General features: G+C 41.6%; 1 protein-coding gene across 3 annotated transcripts in view; it reads left to right on the top strand.

Moving 5' to 3' along the window:
- Positions 1-19,417, top strand: part of WDR37 (WD repeat domain 37) — a 75,548-nt gene extending 56,131 nt beyond the window's left edge. For all 3 annotated transcript variants that reach the window (XM_006141335.3, XM_006141336.3, XM_006141338.3), the window contains 3 exons: positions 11,839-11,973; positions 12,510-12,624; positions 17,688-19,417. In XM_006141335.3, coding sequence (XP_006141397.1) covers positions 11,839-11,973; positions 12,510-12,624; positions 17,688-17,819 — 382 coding nt within the window. In that variant the 3' untranslated portion in view covers positions 17,820-19,417. The remainder of the gene's footprint in view (positions 1-11,838; positions 11,974-12,509; positions 12,625-17,687) is intronic.
- Positions 19,418-20,201: the final 784 nt, after the last annotated feature.

Genomic DNA, 20,201 nt, shown 5'->3' with positions numbered 1-20,201 from the left:
TGGAGCTAAACTTTGGTGTTTTTTTCTCCTGAAATGAACTAAAACCTTTGGTGTTGAGCCTGTTTCTTCTCTACGCACTTTCTCGCATGCACATGTGGATTTGTATTCAACACGTAGACCAGACCAGTGCAGGCTCTCACTGTGTGGGCTGGGGGTAAATATACATGCTTGCAAGGACCTTTCATTGTTATAAACTTATATTTAGATTAAACCCACCGACCATCCCTCGACTGGAACGTGAGAGATGGCCACTTACACTGTTTTATTCCAAGGATTCCAGTTTCAGCCCTCAGAGATTCCACCCTCTTAGCTCCACTGCTTTCCTTGAGAAGCTTGGTAGTGTTTTCTCCCTCTTCTCTCTCCCCTCCCCCTTTTGTTTTGTTTTGTTTTGTTTCAGTTACTATAAAAAGAAAGTGACAGTTGAGGCAGTCACTGGTCATTAAGCTTCCTCTGTGGGTGCCTGATAACGCCAGTGAATACCAGGCTGACAGTATTCACTAGTCTGAATTAGCTTTGGAATTGGAAAAAAATCTGAAATTAACATGGATAAAATATTTGAGAATACAGTTTTTTGTTTTCATTTTTGACTTAATTCTTAATTTTATTACTGAAATGCGAACTATGGCTCTTTCGTCTTTTTGTGTTTTTAATTTTTTTGGGAGGGGTGGGAGGAGAGACTTTTGCTATCGTGTGTGTGTGTGTGCTTACTAGAGAGAAAGAGAGGAAGAAAGAGACAGAGAAAGTGAGAAATCACTTTCTAGGAGAGATGGCCATGCCACAATCCTCCTCCATTCTCTTGGGATTTTGGGCACACACGCACATGTACCTGGCGTGAGTTTTAAGCCACTGGGTCTGGGACTTGAACCGCAGTCGACTATGTGGGAGTCCAGCAATATAACCATTATGCCTTTTGCTAGTTCCTGTTTTTTATTTTTTTAAAAGTTCATTTATTATTATTATTTTTTGATTTGCTATAGGGCATGTGTGATCATGAGAGATGCGGGGAAAGTGTGAAGGCAAGTTGCCAGGTCTGGGAGACTTGAACCATAGTCGGCCATGTGGAAGTCCAGTGCCTTAACCACCATGCCACCCGCTGGCCCCAGTGACTCTTTCTTCTAAAGAAAACAAAACATAACCTAACAACAAGGTTTGTGTTATTTTTTTCTTAAGGTTTTTGCTATAGTGCATGTGTATTTGAGACAGAAAAGGACAGAGACAGAAAGTGAGAAAGTGTTTTACCTTCCAGGAGGGATGACTTTGCCGCAGTTTCTCCCTGCCACCCCCCTAACTCCCCCCCCCCTTGGGATTGTGGCCTTGCACATGTGCACATGTGCCCAGTGTGGTTTTCAAGGGGGTATGACCATACCATAGTCTTCTCTCCTCTACTCTCATTCTGGGATTTTGGCATGTGCCCAGCGTGATTTTCAAGCCACCAGGTCCAGGACTTAAACTGTGGTCAGCCATGGGGAGTCCAGTGCCTTAACCACCACACCACCTGTTGGCCCCAACAATAAACTTTTAAAAATCACTTTTAAGATTTTGGGGACCAGCAGTTAGTGTAATGGCTATGTCGCTGGACTCCCATGTAGTTGACCGTGGTTCGCGCCCCGGACCTGGTGGCTTAAAACTCACGCCGGGCACGTGTGCGTGTGTGCCCAAGATCCCGAGAGGAGAACAGAGGAGAAGGGATTGTGGTGTGGCCATCCCCCCGGGGGGTGGTTTCTCGCTTTCTGTCTCTCTGTCTCTGTCTGTCTGGTGAGCGCACGCGCCCTATAGCAAAAACCACTCCAAAAAAAAAAAAAAAATTTTTATAATTGCTTTGAAGTTATAATGTTTTTGTATGCTTTTATTGCCAAATATCTGGGGGAGATATTTGGTACTAAATATGAAATTCTAGATGATGTCTTTAACAGAAGTAAAAAATAGCTTTGAATTTTGTGTCACGCTATTAACAATTTTCTTTTCTTTGTGCATTTAAAGAGGGAAAAGGTGTTTGAAAAATGTTTTTTAACCATTGGTGGTTGATTTTAATTATAACTGGATTTTGTGCTTGGTTAAAGTCAGTATGAAGGAATTGGCATGTAGGGAGAACAGGCCAATTCAGCTGGCAAGGTGCCTTGGAGGTGGGGATTTTGTGAGACTGTACTTGTTTCTTAAATCAGTTACTTTTGTGTTGCTGTTAAGTCTGTGTCTGTGAAGAGGAAGAAAGAGAAACAGGTATCTTCTCAGTCTTGTCTTCTGGGGACAGGACAGTCCTAAAGTACCTCCTTGCTTGAAGTGAGAGAAATAAAATGCCCTGTAGATTATGGTGGCCTCAAGCCTACACCTTGTACCTTTGAATCTCAAACTCCCTCTCAGTTTTACATCTCTTTATCCAGAGGCCTGAAACTATGGTGATTCTGTTTTTTTAATTACATGGATTAAGAATAATTTTATTTTGAGGAAGCTTATACCCATGTAATTCCTAGCAGTAATTGGTTGATATGTGAGGTTGTAAAACCAGGACTAAGGATCATTAAGGATCAGTAAGCTAATGATATAAACTTCCAGTAGTTTACATTGAAAGTTTTTGCTCAGCTTTTTAGAGGAAAAAAAAGGGACAGTAGTTGGGCAGAAATGGACTTTAGCTGCAGTGTTTGTGTTCAGGTGTTTTTTTTTGGGGTGTTCTCTTTGTGTTTTGTGACTATGAAAGCAATCACCCTATTGAGGATTCCTCTCTCTCTCTCTCTCTTTTCCTCTCTCTTTCTGTTTCTTTGTCTTCCATTTTCTCTCTTGTGGAAGAAATGAACTTAAAAAAGTATATTATGGGAACCAGCAGTTAGCGTAATGGCTATGTCGCTGGATTCCCACATAGTCGACCGCGGTTCGTGTCCCGGACCCGGTGGCTTAAAACTCACGCCGGGCGCGTGTGCGTGCGTGCCCAAGATCCCGAGAGGAGAATGGAGGAGAAGGGATTGCGGCGTGACCATCCCCCCTGGGGGGTGATTTCTCGCTTTCTGTCTCTATGTCTCTCTCTGTCTGTCTGGCGAGCGCACACGCCCTACAGTGAAAATCTCTCAAAAAAAAAAAAAAAAGTATATTATCATTTTACCCTTTTAAAATTCTTCATTTAAAGGGACCAGCAGATTATGTAATAGTTATGCAGGACTCCTACATAGTGGACTGCGGTTCGAATCTCGGACGTGGCAGCTTGAAACTCACACTGGGTGCATGTGTGTGTGCCCAAAATCCAGAGAAGAGAATGGGGGAGAGGGCATTGCACATGTCTATCCCTCCGGGGATGGGACAATTTCTCTTTCTCTCTCCCTCTGGCAAGCACATGAGCCCTATAATAGCAAAAATTTCTCTAAAAACAAACAAAATTCTTTATTTAAAAAGGACTCTTCAGCGACAACTAAAAAGAAAGAATTCAAGAAAATTAGTGTATTTGCATTGTTCTACTTGACAGCTTTGTTGGCAACCATCAGATTCCATTGCTTTTCAGTGAGATGACCTTATAAACAGCAACCAGTTTATTGACAGACTAGAAACTTGCTGACTGATACAATACAGACCCCCGAGGCAGGCATGCATTACCTCTAAGCAGATTCCATGTGTCGGCACAAAACACTGAATGGCATGTAGATATGTAAAGTACCAACTGCCAAGAGCCTGGCTGATTTTTTGGAAAGCATGGTGGTGGGGATGGTGTGTTTATTTGGTCTCTGCATAGCTGCACATAGCCTGCTCCAACCTAGCTCAGGCGAAGCTGCCACCTGTCTGCATCTGCAGCCACTTTTACTTCTGTAATGCTTAGCCTCTGCCTGCTTTCTCTGCTCTGCAGCCGAGTGCTAGGGTTCTGATGCCTGGTCGTAGTGCAGAGTAACCCCTCATTTAACTGCCTCCTTTTGGGAGCAAGGTGTTCCACATAATTGATCCCACCAGTAATCACTCAAGAACCAAAACTTTTAAAAGAGACTTTCAGCTATTTTAAGTGTATGTGTACAGAAAGAGGGAAATAAGGGTGCGTTCAGGAATCTTGTGTGTACTTTGTTGCTTCCCTACAGCACGTGGCCCCCAGAGTTTATGATTTTGAATTTTGTGTCCCTGCTTTGTGTTTTGTTTAATTTTGGTCTCGGTTTCTCTGGAAGTCAGTTGTCACTTCTTGTTATTTTGAGTTAGAGTTCAATGTTATTTCTCCTTTAATTTCCAATTCATCTTATTGCTCCTAAAATTTTAAAACTGACATAGCAATAAAAGTTTAACCTGAGTAAAAGCCCAGGGCCTGTTCTTATAAAGAAAGAGCATGAGTGCATGGGTGTCAGGAATTTCCTCCTATATTCTAAAGGGCCACACATGTCTGAAATGCCAGAACAAGTCAAGCATGCATTTGTAAAACTTGTATGGATATGGGAACCAGCAGTTAGCATAATGGCTATGTCGCTGGATTCCCACGTAGTTGGCCGCGGTTCGCGTCCCGGACCCGGTGGCTTAGAATTCACGCCGGGCGTGTGTGCCTGCATGCCCAAGATCCTGAGAGGATAATGGAGGAGAAGGGATTGCGGCGTGACCATCCCCCCTGGGGGGTGATTTCTCGCTTTCTGTCTCTATGTCTCTCTCTGTCTGTCTGGTGAACGCACGTGCCCTATAGCGAAAACCTCCCCCCCCCCAAAAAAAAAAAAGAAAATCTTGTATGGATAGCTCCTGTGACTAGCAGGTAGTTTTAAGAAATGGTCTGTGTCCTTAAGTAGCCTTGGTCTTCCAGGAAGACAAGACCAATGCATGAAACAGAAAAAAGTCAAAAGAACACAGAGCTGAGTGTGTTTACTTATCCAGGCACCTCAGGGTGGAGTGCTGTAACTTAGTCCAGCACCTCAGGGTGGAGTGCTGTTACCTAGGAGAACTCAGAGATGAGTGCTGTGTCTTAGACCAGAGGACACAGAGTTGAGTGCTTTGTTATTTAGTCTAGAGCAGTGATCTCCACCCTTCCTGGCACCAGGGACCTGTCTTGTGGGAGACATTATTCCATGGACCAAGAAGTTGGGTGTCCCAGGATGACCCAAGTGCACCACATCTACTGTGCACCCCATTTCCACCACTACCACATTGCGACTTACAGTGAGACTATCACAACAGTGGAGTTTGTGCTCCCATGAGAATCCAGTGCTGCTGCTGATCCAACAGGAAATGGAGCCCAGGTGGCAGTGTGAGTGATGGGGAGCAGCTGCAAACACAGATGAAGCCTTGTTTGCTTTCTTGTCAACCCCTGACCTGCCACCCCCATGTCATGCAGCCCAGAGGGGCCCCCAATAGGCCGTGGACTGGCACTGGTCTGCAGCCTGGAGTTTGGATACCCTTGGTCTAGAGAACACAACTGAATACTGGTACTTAGCCCAGGCACCGTAGTTTGGCATTCTTGTAAGGATTCTGCTTCCAAGACCATACTCTCTTTGTTTTGCTTAGCTAACAACTGCCTTGCAGGTTTTTGCTACTCTACTAATGGGTCTGAGAGCAAAAATTTTGTTGTTCTTAATATCTGTCCAACTTCAGTTTTCCTAGTTACTCTAAGAGGTAGGACTTGTCTGTATTATAGTACCTTAAAAGCTGATGGAAAAATATTATTTCTTTTGGAATATATCAAAATTAATGAAACCTTTCAGTTTCTTCTTAGGCATAGAATCATGTAATGAACACTGTTGAGACATTGGACAATATTAATTGATGAACATGTAACAGACAAAGTCTTAGGCCTAGAAAATAAGAGAGTGGAAAGTTAGGATATTAAAACCTGAGGGGTTACTTGGATTTATTTAAAATTGTTGAAACATGTACAAATATTTCAAACATATTTATGGCTGGTCATCATGTTGTTTCATAATAACGAAATAAAATGACCAGATTTCAAAGAAAGTAAATAGTCTTGACCCTTGATACCACAGGATGAAGTTATTGTATAAGCCTTGCTGATTTTAAATTTTCTGCAAGAATGAAATTCTTATTGTGTAAATCTTACACATTTTAACTTTTCTGTAATTTTAAATCAGTTTGCATTGAACTGAATGCCATCTTTGATCAGTCCGTGGAAAAGGTTCTTACTGATTCAGTTAATGAAACTTTAGGGATAATTTAGCTTAGTAACAAAACATAATGCTTCGGCAAACTTTGAAACCACTTTAGGAGCCCTAAGTAGACATGGCAATTGCGTCTTTGACCCATCAGAACAACGCCATGCACCCTAAAACTGCACTGCTTTCTTTCCAATACGATGACCATTACCATCTTGTCTGCTAGAGTGGAGGTGATTTCACCCTGCTCTGGGGTGCCTGCTCTCTCAGAGGGGGACCCGGCACATAGCAGGTGCTTAGTGAACACTTGTTGAATGAACAGTTCTGTACTAGAGACTCATTAGTAATTTAGATAGGAAATCTCAATTATTCCTGATGATGATTAGAGACCAGTGTAACCAAGGATACTGCAGTGTTACTTCCTATTAGGTGAACTAACCTCTTTTTCCCATATAACTGTTGGATTTTTAAATCTTGAAAAGGAATCATGTGTAAGATTGACTTTTCCTTTGAATGGTTTTTATCTTAGAGGTACACTTTTTTGGGAGTTAGCCTTCAAGGACTATTCAAAAATGTTTTTCATTTGCACATGATTTTTTTGTTTCTCAGACATCTGGATTCTTTTATTTTTTTCCTTTCCCTCCCTTCCCTTCCCTTCTCTTCCCTTCCCTTCCCTTCCCTTCCCTTCCCTTCCCTTCCCCTCTCTCTCTTTCTTTTTTTCTTTCTTTCTTTCTTTCTTTTAAATTAAAGTTTTTGTCATAGGGCATGTACTTTCACTGGAGAGAGACAGAGGGAAAGTGAGAAATCATCCCCCAGGGGCGGAGGTAACCACACCATAATCTTGTCTCCTCCATTCTTTTCCTGGGATCTTGGGCACACACACAACACACATGCCCATCATGATTTTCAAGCCACCAGGTCCAGGACTTGAACCGCCACTGGCCAAGTGGGAGTCCAGTGCCTTCACCACTATGCCACCTGCTGGCCCCTACATCTGGGTTCTTAAGACACAGGCTTTGTGAGTTCTTTAAGTTCTGAAATCACATGTAATACGAAAGGCAAAAAAACCCAATATGCTTTCTGAAATCCTAGAATGAGGTTTGGGTACTAAGGGTGAAGATTTGTTTTACCTGTTAGAAGTTGGTTTTATACCGATGGTTTGGAAAATGACAGGAAGGGATCTCTGCTTTGAGGCATCACACCACCATTCTACCTCGTGTTGTGCAGTGTCCTTCTATGTGATGCATTGAGGGTTCAGGGTGTGCCCGTTGGAGCCTACTTTGTTTACAAACTCTATTTTTAAAGTCAGGGTGTCTTGGAAGATAAGTGTTGTATTTGTGTTTCGATGGCAACATCGTAGCAGGCTGGAACATCTGCCACAGGAACACAGTCCCGGTGACACCTCCATAGGTATTCTTGTTAAGGATCGATTCTTTGTAGCTTGGGCAGATAAGCCTGTGTAACAAGGAAAGGGCTGGCCCACACTCTTGTGCTTCCGTATAGGGAGTTCTTACTCTTTGTGAACATACTGGTCTGTTCTCCGGGTATAAAAATACTATTTTGTAGGAAGCTACATCTAAGAAACAAGAAACAGAAACCCCGTATTCAATTTTTGACATGGTGCCAGAAAAGCACACTGTATCAGCATTTCATAGTTCCACATTTTCCACATCATATATTTTTTTTCTTAGCCGTGAAATTTCGGCAGATTGTTATGCAAAACAGTTTTGTGTCTCTGTGTGACTGGGAAGACAGCTGTTATTCCTAATGAGGAGTGCTAGCATTACAGTATTTCCATGGATTGAGACCCACGGAGGGAGCAGAATGTTCCAGATCAGGCAGTGGTGTGCACTGAGAAGGTACCATGCTGTCAGCTGGAAGTGGATGCTCCGCTGCTCCCATGACAAGATAAATGAGTTTTGCTGGAGTTTGGCAGAGTCTGAGGCTTTTCCAGTGAGCGGCTGTAGCTCAGCAGCCTCCCCGTGGGACCCATGGTCCAAGGGTGCTTTTAAAACTACTGCCTCTTTGCCAGTTTATTTTCTTTTGATGTCCTATAATACCTGTCAAGATTGTGATATATTAAAAACCTAATGTCTTTTAGCATTTCATTAACATAGGGCGAGATGATCTTTTGTTGAGGCCTCTTCTGCTCCTCCCCCAATTAATTTAGCAGGATGTTAGCTGAGATTTAACTTGGCTGAAATCTTCTGAAGATTACAGCCCACAGAGAAGTCAGTGGTCATCCCTACCTTCCATTTCAGAAGGCTGTACTATAGTTAGAGCTCTGTAAGCCTTATTGCCTTATTGTTGCATTTTTATTTAAGGAATAGCAGTGTCTAATTTACAGCTTTTATGTTCTTTTTTTTTTTAGAGGTTTTTGCTATAGGGCACGTGCGCTTGCAAGGCAGAGAGACAGAAAGCGAGAAATCACCCCCCCGACCCGGGGGGGATGGCCACCCTGCAATCCCTTCTCCTCCATTCTCCTCTTGGGATCTTGGGCAGGCACGCACACATGCCCAGTGTGAGTTTAAGCCACCAGGTCCAGGACGCGAACTGCGGTCGACCACGTGGGAGTCCAGCGACATAGCCATTACGCTAACTGCTGGTCCCTGGCTTTTATGTTCTTTATACTTTCAGGAAGTGTACACTTGATCTTAGCCAAAAGGCCAGGAAGTGTAAAGAACTCAGGTGGTCACTGGGCTGATATTACAAATTTGTCCTCTTTGCCCATTTCCCATTTGTCATACATGGCTGTGTGCAAGATTGTGTCTGCTTATATTATGTCCCTCTGTTATGTAGTGTGGTGGTTGCCAGCGTGGCTTTGCCTTCCAGGAGACATTGTTGGTGTCACCTGGGGAAGGGGCATGGGATAGCATCTGTTGAGCAGACACAGGGAGCCTTGCATATCCTACAGGACACAGGATGGCCCTACCACAGAGAGGGAACCTGCTGAGCTGTGGAATTAACACCAGTGTGCGTACTATAGAGAGTGTGCTGAGGCATACTGTCTAAAAAGGCAAGTAATGGACCATGTGAAAGTATCGTGTCCATCATACTATTTCCGATTGTGCTCTGGAGCCTCCGTGTTTGTGTCAGAGTTCCTTATCGGCATTGCGGAAACTTCTTGATTCTTGGCAGCTTTTTATTTATAAAAATCTTGTATTAGTGCAGTGGAGCTCAGATTTAATTAGAGGTTCACGTGAGCCTATTTAAATTAAGAGGATTTTCATAAATAGGATGTAGTGACTGAGTAGTACTCGTTAAGAGGGATTTACATTCTGCAGTTAGTAAAAGAAATACCCGAGACCCGGTAATTGAAGAAAACAGGTTTATTAAGCTCCTGAGTGGGAGGCCCAGGGTCTAAGGCTGCATCTGGTGGGAGTTTTCTCGTTGCATCACAGCGTGGCAGAGGGCAGGAGCTTGAACAGAGCAGGGAATATCCCTGCCTATTCCCTCTCCTTATAAACCAACCAAGATTCAGTCATTGGGTCCTGTCCTGAAGCCTAATCACCCCAAATGCCACCTCTTAGCACCACGGTCAGATTAAGTCTCTACGCTGTCAGTACCAGTACAGTGGTGCGTCAAATTTTAACACATGAATTTTGGGAGACACGTTAAAACCATAGCATGGAGTCTAAGAGAATGTGAAATTGCATCTCATAGTACAGCCTCAGTGACAGGAACAACTGGCATTTAAATGGGAATTGCTAAGTTCCAACAATTGCTGGGTCCAATCCCAGTTAGGGTGGATATAGATAGAGGGAACATAAAAACCAAACTTTTGCTTACTTAAATTATGATGGCCACCTTATCTCATTGATAGATAGAAATGTACATGGGCATCCTCTTGTTGTGTGGTTTCAGCGGCTTCAGTGAGTGCTAGGACACAGCGTGAGTAAACCTAGTTTTTGTCGCCGATTGGTAGGACAGTTAGGGTGAGGCCTTTGTCTCTCTGCAAGACTACTGTCCTGGCATCTTTGGATCTCCTGACTCTGGCCAGAAATCAAGTGATGTCTTCCTGAGTGGGCCATGGTTGGGGAGGCTTGTTATTAACACATTGGCTGAGTGGGCACTTGGCCCCTTGTGGCTCAGGAAGTGTGACCATACTCATTTTAGGGTGCTCTCTCTTTCTCTCTCTGAGGAGTATGCATACCCTGGGGGAGGAGAAGTGGAAAAATTTATTGTTATCTTGGATTATATAAACAGCTTCTGGGACACTGGTTTTGATCTTCTGTTTTTCTTCTCAAATTCTTTTTCTAAAAATGCATTTATTTGTATATCTTTTTATTTATTTGTGAGAGGGCATGTGTGCTTGCCAGTGAGAAATGGAAGGAAAAAGTGGGAAAGACTCCCTATCCATGCCATACAGCTCCTTTGGGAATAGTCATGCCCAAATTCCTTCTCTTCCATTTCTCCTTTTTGGGATTTTTAAACACACATATACATGCCCAGCATGTTTTCTCAAGCCAGTGAAGTCGGACTATGGGTTCAGCCATATGGGATCCAGCCACATTAACTACCATGCCATGGGCTATCCCTCAGACTCTTTTTAAAAAAAATTTGTAGTTAAATATACATAATGTAAAACTTAACATTTTAACCATTTTTAAGGAATTTCCATTGCTCTGCAGCCATCACTTCTGTTTCCAGAACTCATCATCTCAACCAGAGACTTCCTACTCATCAGACTCCCATTCCCACCCTCCCCTGATAACATCCATTCTGTTTTTCATCACTGAGTTAGTGTACTCCCGGACCACATGTAACCAGATTCTTCTTTGATTTCAAGATTTTTCCACATTATGGCATGTGTTAGAATTTTTCTATTTTTGTAGTTGATAATATTCCATTATGTTAATTGCTTGACAAAGCACTGTACTGTTTCTACAGCAGCTACACTGTTTTATGTTACCACCAGCAGTGCTAATTTCTCTGCATCCTTGTCATCACTTACTTTTCATTTTTGTTTTGTTTTGTTTTGATAGTAGCCATCCTAATAGTATGTAGTGGTATCTTGTGGTTTTCATTTGCAATTCCCTGATGCCTACTGATAACCATATTTGGCTCTATGTATATCTTTATTTTTTTAAAGTTTATAATTTCTTCCATGAGGGAGAGACAGAAGAGACAGACACCTCCAATAGGGTCTTGATGCCATGATCCACTTCCAGCCTTAGACTGCTCTGATCTTGGGCATGTGTGTACCTGGTGTACTAAGAGACACAAACCCAGAACCCGCTCATGTGGATCAGTCTCACAGAGGGTTGTGTTTGATTGTCAGGCTTTGTTTTAGGCTCTACATATGTGTATCTTCTTTGGAAAAATATATATTGAAGTCCTTTGCCCAAGTTTGAATTATTGAATTGTCAGAATAAGTTTTTCTCTAAATTAGGTCCTGAATAAATTGATTGAGAATTATAGTTGGAATGGACTCTTACCCCCACTCCTGCCTTCCAGTTCTCTGCTATTAGACCCAAATATATAAAAATTTTTGCAAGTCTGTCTAATCTGTATTTTTCTGGTAACTTTTTATACACTTCATTGCTTAGAGATGGTACAATACAGTAGAATGGACTATATTTATCTAATCTGAGAAGAAATGAGGTGTCCCTATCTTGTACACTTACGGAGAAGATTTATAAGGTGGGAGCAATTTGCAGAGTCAAAGATGCCTGCAAGCTCTAACCCATTACCCCCAGGTGTCTGCATCAGGATCGTGTGTTTATGTATGGTTGGGAGGATAGCATCTGACCTTCACTGCAGAGGTGTCTGACCTAGTCCCCTCTCCTTATAGCACTGTAACCTCTGCTGTGTTCACTGTGGGAGACAACGTTGTCTCAGGCAGCGATGACCGCACGGTGAAAGTCTGGGATTTAAAAAATATGAGATCTCCAATCGCAACTATTCGCACAGACTCTGCCATTAACAGGTAAGGTAAAGCTATTCATCATGTAGGACATGCAGCCTCACTCTGATTTAGTGCGTTATTCATGTTGATTCAGTATCTAATTGATATTGCCTTGGGAAAAGTGGTTTTGACCCCTGGGAAAATATATTTTATTTATCCTCTAATGCAAACTCAGTATTCCATTAATGCTTATTCAGTATAAAATCAGGTAGGTGTAGTGAGATTTGTAGAAATAGGAATGAACTATTCATGTCCAGATGTTGGGTGGCTATGGTTTGCTCATCTGTGAGGGCTTGATCTCATGTTTGATTGGGTTGGTATCTGGTATTAAGTTGTGTGTGTGTCTGTGTTGTGTGTATGTGTGTGGGGTGTGTGTATGATCTCATATTTACGTATAAGTGACTTAGTCTCTTCTTTCTGCCATGGGCAGATAATACCTCTTTGTTAATGTAGTTTGCCATGAATGTGAGTAATATGTACTGTATTGTGATCTGTAAACTCAAAAACTTATGCTGTCATTGTTGTACACATAACCCACTGTTACCTTGTTTTTGCAGAATCAATGTATGTGTTGGCCAAAAAATCATAGCTCTCCCCCATGACAACCGACAAGTGAGATTGTTTGATATGTCAGGAGTGCGACTAGCACGGCTTCCCCGGAGCAGTCGACAGGTAACAGAGCATTCACACATATTTACAATGTGCATTAGAGAAGAGCTTGGGATTGTACATCTTAAAATCACTGTGTAATAGAAACATAATTCAAGCCACATATCTAAATTTTAAATTTTTTTTTTTTTTGAGAGGTTTTCACTATAGGGCATGTGCACTCGCCAGACAGACAGAGAGAGAGACAGAAAGTGAGAAATCACCCCCCAGGGGGGATGGTCACGCCACAGTCCCTTCTCCTCCTTTCTCCTCTCGGGATCTTGGGCATGCACGCACACACACCCGGCATGAGTTTTAAGCCACCGGGTCCGGGACGCGAACTGCGGTCGACTACGTGGGAGTCCAGTGACATAGCCATTACGCTAACTGCTGGTTCCCTAAGTTTTAATTTTCTAATAGTTACATTAAACAAAAGAAATGAGAGAAATGTTAACAATATTTGTTATCAAAATATGTCCAAAATAGTATAATTTCAACATGAAATTCATATAAAAATACTAGAGATATTTTATAAAGCCCACAGATCCTAAAATTCTATTGGAAGTACTTCATCTGTATTTAAAAATAGTCATATATTCAAGTTTGTTCCACATATCCTTCAGTATTTCCCAATACTTCGAGCATTAGTTTTCACTTTTAAGATAAAATAAAATCTAATACTCCGTTCGTCCATTTTACTAGCCACGTGTGATGAGCTTGTTAGGACATGTGTGAGTGCTAGCATGTGGGAAAGCACAGCCCTAAGACGGTTGTAGTTGAGCTTATACAAACTGGAGACGTGTGAAATGACAAGCAGCTGCTGTGGCCAGGCAGGAGCTGTGTGGCACGGATGGTGGGAGCCATTGAGGACCAGACCCCACTTCCACCTCTAACCATAAAAATACCTTTCTTTGGTAGGCTATTATTGAGAGTACATTTCATTTTAAATTCGACTTTCTCAAAAATTAAGGGATTCCTCCTTGACTTTGTTTAATGTGGTACAGGGAGTTAGATGGTGTTTCTCAGACTGTAGTGTTCCACGCCTACCCCATCACTGTTGCGTGAAATACTCAACAAGAACTCGTACTCCTTGGTACCAGCTCAGGCCAAGAGAACCAGAATCTCCAAAGTATGTGTGGGTGTAGGGGGGCTGCCCAAGAATCTGTGTGTAGATAATTCCCTGGGTAATTCTGATGGTCTTGCAGTCAGGGTTAAAGTCTTGGTGTGGGTGATGTTGGTCATGGGCTCTTTTCTATTCATTGGTTAGGGCCGTAGCGCTCATAATTGCCCCTGCTACTTGAGGCATCCTTTCTCCAGGCTTTTGTGTTTAATTGAGCCTCATAACACAATTACTCTTTCTTTTGTTTTCCTTTTTTTTCCCTAATTCGTGATAGAGTGCATGCTCACACAAGTAAGATTTATGAGGAGTGGAGGGAAAGAAAGAGATGAGCCCCTTCTTCCAGGTCTCATGAGCACTTGAGCATGTGCTTGGCACGTTTTAGGCTTAGCAGCTTTGAGATTCAAACTGGGATCTGGCTTCTCTTGAGAAGCACATTACCTCTTCTTCAAGGAGCTGTTGCTCCTTTATTTTCTTTTGATATTTTTAAGTATATCTTGATATCTGTGTGGTTAGTAAGCCAACTTGCTCTGTCCTTCTTGAAAGATCCTTCCCTGGTTCCTCTAGTTGGCGTGCAGGCATCTGTGCACACACTCCTCAAAGCATGGCTGGCATGCTATACAACATTCTTTCTCTGTGCTGCGTCCAGCTGCTGCTCTGTTGATTCCTTATTGTTGACACCAGTTTCATTTCACAGCGTGAAGCCTCAAGTACAGTTTGTGAGCCACAGCCAGCTCAGTGCTTCATGTGTACTTCAGAACAGACCAAGGACAGTTAAGGACATAGATTGCAAGGTGGGGAATGGCTGCCAGTGTAGCAGCACCTTTTCTTTAAGTGGCACAACTTGCCAAAAATTATCTGGCCTCAAGAAAAGGGTGTTTGAACTATTTCAGCCACTTTTAGTGCTTACAAGTGTATCGTACAGAGTTATTTATTGATTTTTTTATTCCTCGAGTACATGTCGTATAAAAATGATGAAATTTGGAGTAACTAAAAAAAAAGAAAAAAAAGCTTCACAGCTCCTAGCAAAGCCATCAGTTGCTCGTCCAGATGAATTTTTTATGTTTTGATAACTGCTGAGTATCATTGATGTACAGATAGGGTATCCATAATGTGAAATGTGTGGTGGAATTAGAAATGTTTAAGATTTCAGGTTCTCTCAGTTTTGGGATATTTTCATTTATGAAATGGGATGTCTTGGTTATGGGATCCATGTCTGAGCATGGAATTCATTTATGTTTCATACACACCTTGTGCCTATAGCCTAAACGTACTTTATTTATTTATTTATTTTTTTGGAGAGATTTTTGCTATAGGGCACGTGCACTTGCCAGACAGACAGAGAGAGACAGAGAGACAGAAAGCGAGAAATCACCCACCAGGGGGGATGGTCATGTCGCAATCCCTTCTCCTCTATTCTCCTCTTGGGATCTTGGGCACACACGCACACGCACCTGGCGTGAGTTTTAAGCCACCGGGTCTGGGGCGCGAACCGCGGTCGACTACATGGGAGTCCAGCGACATAGCCATTATGCTAACTGCTGGTTCTCGAGCCTAAACATACTTTTTATAAAATGTTTTGGTATTGCAGGGTTTTGACTGTTACCTGTCAGATGAGGTCAGATGTAGAAATTTTCATCTGTTGTCTCATGTCAGTATTCAAAACATTGTGGATTTGGGAGCATTTACTACTTTAGACTTTCATTTAGGATTGCTCAGATTGTATCTTTGGTGCTACATCTTAAACACGATAAACATTCTTTTTTAAGTGTGCTTGCTGCATCATACAAAATTGCCATACAAATATAGTTTGCATTTTGAAACATAAACTTATTAGAATGCACATTTTCCCTCAAAAAAATAAGGAGTTCCGAATGGATCATTTTAGTTTTTGCCATAGGGTGTATGTACCTGCCAAAGAGAGAGGGAGGAAAAGTGGGAATCACCTCCTGGGGGGATGTCCATGCCACAGTCCCCTTTCCTCCATTCTCCTCCTAGGACCCTGGACATGGACGCTGCTGGATCTGGGACTTGAACTGTCTAGTCAGCCATGTAGATCCAATCATCCTAACCTCCACACCACCTCTTAGCCCCAACTGTTTATTTTTAATTATCTGAAAACATTCAGTCTTGTTGGAAGTGTAGAATCCTGTTGTGTTTGCATTAATTCCCTCCCAAAGTAGTATGTGAAGTAGATTTATTTATTTATTTGTTTGTTTGTTTGTTTGTTTGTTTTAACTTAGAACACTTCAGATGAATGGTTTTCAGGGACACCGAAGCTTAGCTAGAAATCATGGGCTTATATGGTTCTAACTTCTTTCAGCTGATCTGTTTTAAAAAGAAGGAAAACAAAATACTTAAACATTTAAATAGGTAGTGTAAAAGGGACCAATAATTTTATTTAACAATTTTTTTTGTTTATTTATCTTTTAGAGATTTTTGCCTTAGGGTGCATGTACTTACTGGGGAGAGAGACAGAGACAGAGATAGTGAGAGAGGAAAAGCGAGAAATTATCCCCTGGGAGTGACCATGCTGCAGTTAGGTCTCCTCCATTTTCCTCTAGGGATCTTAGACATGCACACACATGCCACCTGGTATGACTTTTCAAGCCACCAGGTCTGGGACTTGAACTGTGGTTGGCCATGTGGGAGTCCAGCGACATAACCACTATGCCATCTGCTGGTCCCCACAGCCAATAATTTTAATTGTTTATATTTTGGGGATAGTATAAGTGAGAATGCCAATTCTGTGGGACATTAGGAGGAATCCCAGGGGCAAGGATCATGAAGTGCAGTCATTTGTGAAGTGCTGGTTTCTCAGAAAGAGCGTGGGACCCCTCACTTTGGGAGTCCTCATGCTCTTTACTGGCTGATGCACATAGTGACTTTTCACCCTCCTAGGGAGTATCGTTGATGGAGTTTGTTGTGGATTATTTTTGAGTGTGGAATCATGCTGTGAGCACAGGAGACATGGAAATCCTAGTGGGAATTCCATCTCAGGTGAAGTCATGGACTCGTCTGGCCAGGAGATATAGCTACCAGGTTTCTCACTGGGCAGTAAAGCCAGGCTTCTGTAGGCACCTTGTGGCCTTTTCCCTCTACCCAGTAGTTAAGCACCTAATTTCAGTACCCAATGAACGCCATGAGTTATTTTAAATAGTTCTTGAACAAAGGCTTGATTTTACTGCCAATTTATAGATTCATTGCTTATTTTATTTTATTTTATTTTTTATCATTAACATAGAAGTAATAGGAGATACCTTTTGTAACTGTTCGTTATGTATTTCTTCTTTCTCGTAATTTTATTCTGTGGCCTAAGACTTATATATGGAATACTTTGCAGAGGGAAGTTTGGTGCTATTCTTTGAGTGTTTTTTTCTTTTTAACTTTGTCAGTTTTATCAAATTCTTGTATTTTATTGTATGACATAACAACTATAGTATTTAGAACAGTTGTATTAATTTAGAAAATGTGGATGAGTCTGAAGGCCTTGCTTACACACATTCTAAGAATTAGTGATTATCTTAAATGCTTGTATCTATGTACATACAACCAATTATTTGTTAAAATGTATTTGAGGTCTTTGAGTGACTTTTATTTAATTTATCTCCAAATATCTTCTAGCCTGTTTATTCATTTAAAAATTTCAAATTGATCATTTTTTCCTGTCTGACTTTAAGCTTATTGATAGTCTAGAAGAATCAAAGTGTTTTGGGTGTGAGTCCCACTAAACCCATTCATTCAGCACGTGTTCCGACCTTACTCATCTCATTGTGACTTGACCAGCACATCCCTGAATGCCTGTTGCCATGTGTAGGAATTTTGGCTCGCTTGGAAGAATCCTGTGTGTGAATTATTTTTCTTTTTCCTTTTGTCACTTTGAGTGGTATAGTTGTTCATTTGACTGAAGCTTTATAATCTTGGGTTTAAGGAATAATGCTCTAATTTTGGCTTATTTGGTTGTTACTAGGGCCATAGAAGAATGGTATGCTGCTCAGCATGGAGCGAAGACCACCCCATCTGCAATCTGTTCACCTGTGGGTTCGATAGGCAAGCCATTGGTTGGAACATCAACATCCCTGCATTGTTGCAAGAAAAATAAGGTCGCTGGCGTTCCTTAGTTTTGTCATTTGCCATGGACTTGACTGATGCAGACCTTTCTGCATATTAATCAGCCATTTTTGTGAGTTTGACCCTAGGAAGGGTACTTTGTATAAGTTCTTTCACATTGTGCCCAGCTTGCATGAAATGTACAGAAAAATGTGTGATCATACTTTTTATTTTTGTCTTGTGTGTGTATATTGGCATCCTCCGGTCAGTAGAAGTGAAGCTCACCTCCATGTAGCACATACGATGCTCATGCATTGTTGACCTTTGGCAGATAAACAGTGGGGCATTACATTTGTGTGAATTAAATGTGAACCTGTGTATTATTGTGAGTCATAAGCGGTCTGTGTATTTCTGGAATAATTATACATATCTACCTTGTACTGGGAAGATGGCAGAGCTACATTTGTGTTGGCTAATCAGTGGCAGGAATGATTAAAGATCCCATGTTTACTTCTGTATGAAGATTTAACACATGTTATTGTGAAATTCATTTTCAACTCTAATTTCTGTTACAGTTCTGTAAAAATATCCTGGATTTTAGAAGTTAAAAAACAGTAGCATAGAATGTTGAGTTTTACAACATTTAGATAGTTTCTTTTGAAAAGAAAAAGTTTCTGCTCTTTTTATAGAAAATCATTTCAGTCTCCTGAGGTCTCATACTAGCCAATTCTAAATTTTAATGATTCTAATCACTGATTTCAGATATTAAACAAAATTGAAAGCACTTTAGTTTATAGCTGTGGTTATAAACAATTTTTAGAAGTTTCAAATGACTTATCCATTGAATGTGACTGGACCTTTATAAGAAGGCCCTGCTACCTGAAAATGAAATCTTATTTATTGTCAAATCTTTGGTTTGCATATTTCTAAATGAGTTCACTTCCTTGGTGGTATTTGAGAGCCAACAATGCAAATAAATGAGTACTACCTCAAAAATAAATATTTGGAAAACTTTGGAGTTTCACTGTTGCCTAGCTAAAGCACTTTTGATTTATAGCTGGAATACTGAATTCACTTCAGAAGGCAGGAAAGACAATCTTACCAAAAGTATGCTGAAGGTAGAAGGTTTTTCCATTAGGCTAGTAAGGTGATTACCATAACAAATAGTCTGGCAGTTACAAGATGCTTTTGTCTTGAGTAACAGGGATACCTCTCAGTGCCAATCCCACCACTGCACAGGAAAGCCTGTTATTCTTGCCTTCATAGAAGTTACTGTTTATCTGATATTTGTAAGTTAGTGTTTCTTATTGAGTTACAGTTTTGATAAAGAGACATCTCAGTTACAGCCCCTCATACATTTAATTATGACCGTCTGGAGGCTGATCACTTGGAGAGACACAGGAAGGTAATATTTAAAACTATACCGTGACCCCCCCCCCACCCCAGTTTCCTGTGTTTTCCCCTTTATGTGGTGCTGTGTGGGAGGGCGCCTCCCCCGGTAACTGGTAGAGAGCCATTTGGTAAGGTGTAGGGTATCATCAGAGTGAGTCTGAAGTGACTGACAGCCTGGAAGGCACAGAGGGACCCAGCCTGACCATAGTAGAGTCGAGGTTGCTAGCTGAAGGACAGCCCGCAGATGTTTTATAGTAATTTTATTTTTAAAACTCAAAATTTGTCCTGTTTTTAAAGTTCGACATGTTCACCCGAGTGTACTATTGATGAGACTTGAAGCCAGGCTAGTCACTATTGATTAGAACTTCAAGTTTCAGCCGCTGTGTCTTGAGTGTGTGTGGCTGATGGAGCACTACGCTGTGACCGGGATACCTGCCCTGGCCTAGTTTTCCTTACAGTGAGAAATCTTTCTTTCTTTCTTTTTTTTTTTTTAAAGATTTTTTTTTTTTGCTCTAGGGCTTGTGTGCTTGCTGGAGAGATAGACAGAAAGCCAGAAAACACCCCTAGGGGGATTCCATGCCACAATCCCTTCTCTTTATTCCCCTCTCGGGATTTTGGGCATGCACGCACACATGCACAGTGTGAGTTTCAAGCTGTGGTCAGCTATGTGCGTCTAGCAACATAACCATTACACCATCTACGGGTCCCTCCAGTGAGGTCCCTTTAGCTCATTGCACTTTCAGCCATGTTCTCATTTCTTTGTATCTTAATTTGAAATTGTTAGTAACACTGATAGATGTGTACAAATAGCCAAATCATTTCTGCCAGATGAAAAAAATTTGAAACCTTTAAAACTCTGTGTCCATGATGGCAGACCAATGAACTTCACTGCAGTAGCTACTCACCTTCCTGGTCACTGGAGGGACCAGTCTCCAGCGCCAAAACTGAGTGTCCTCATATATTTGTGTGGGCAGGAGACTCTCAGTGGTTTGGTCAAAGCTCCCAGGAGCAGGCACAACTCACTGTTAACTCCTGTGTCGTC

The sequence above is a fragment of the Tupaia chinensis genome, unplaced genomic scaffold, assembly GCF_000334495.1.
Source record: "Tupaia chinensis unplaced genomic scaffold, TupChi_1.0 Scaffold000052_1, whole genome shotgun sequence".
In the NCBI taxonomy this organism is placed as follows: domain Eukaryota; kingdom Metazoa; phylum Chordata; class Mammalia; order Scandentia; family Tupaiidae; genus Tupaia; species Tupaia belangeri.
This window is presented reverse-complemented; position numbering and strand designations above follow the sequence as displayed.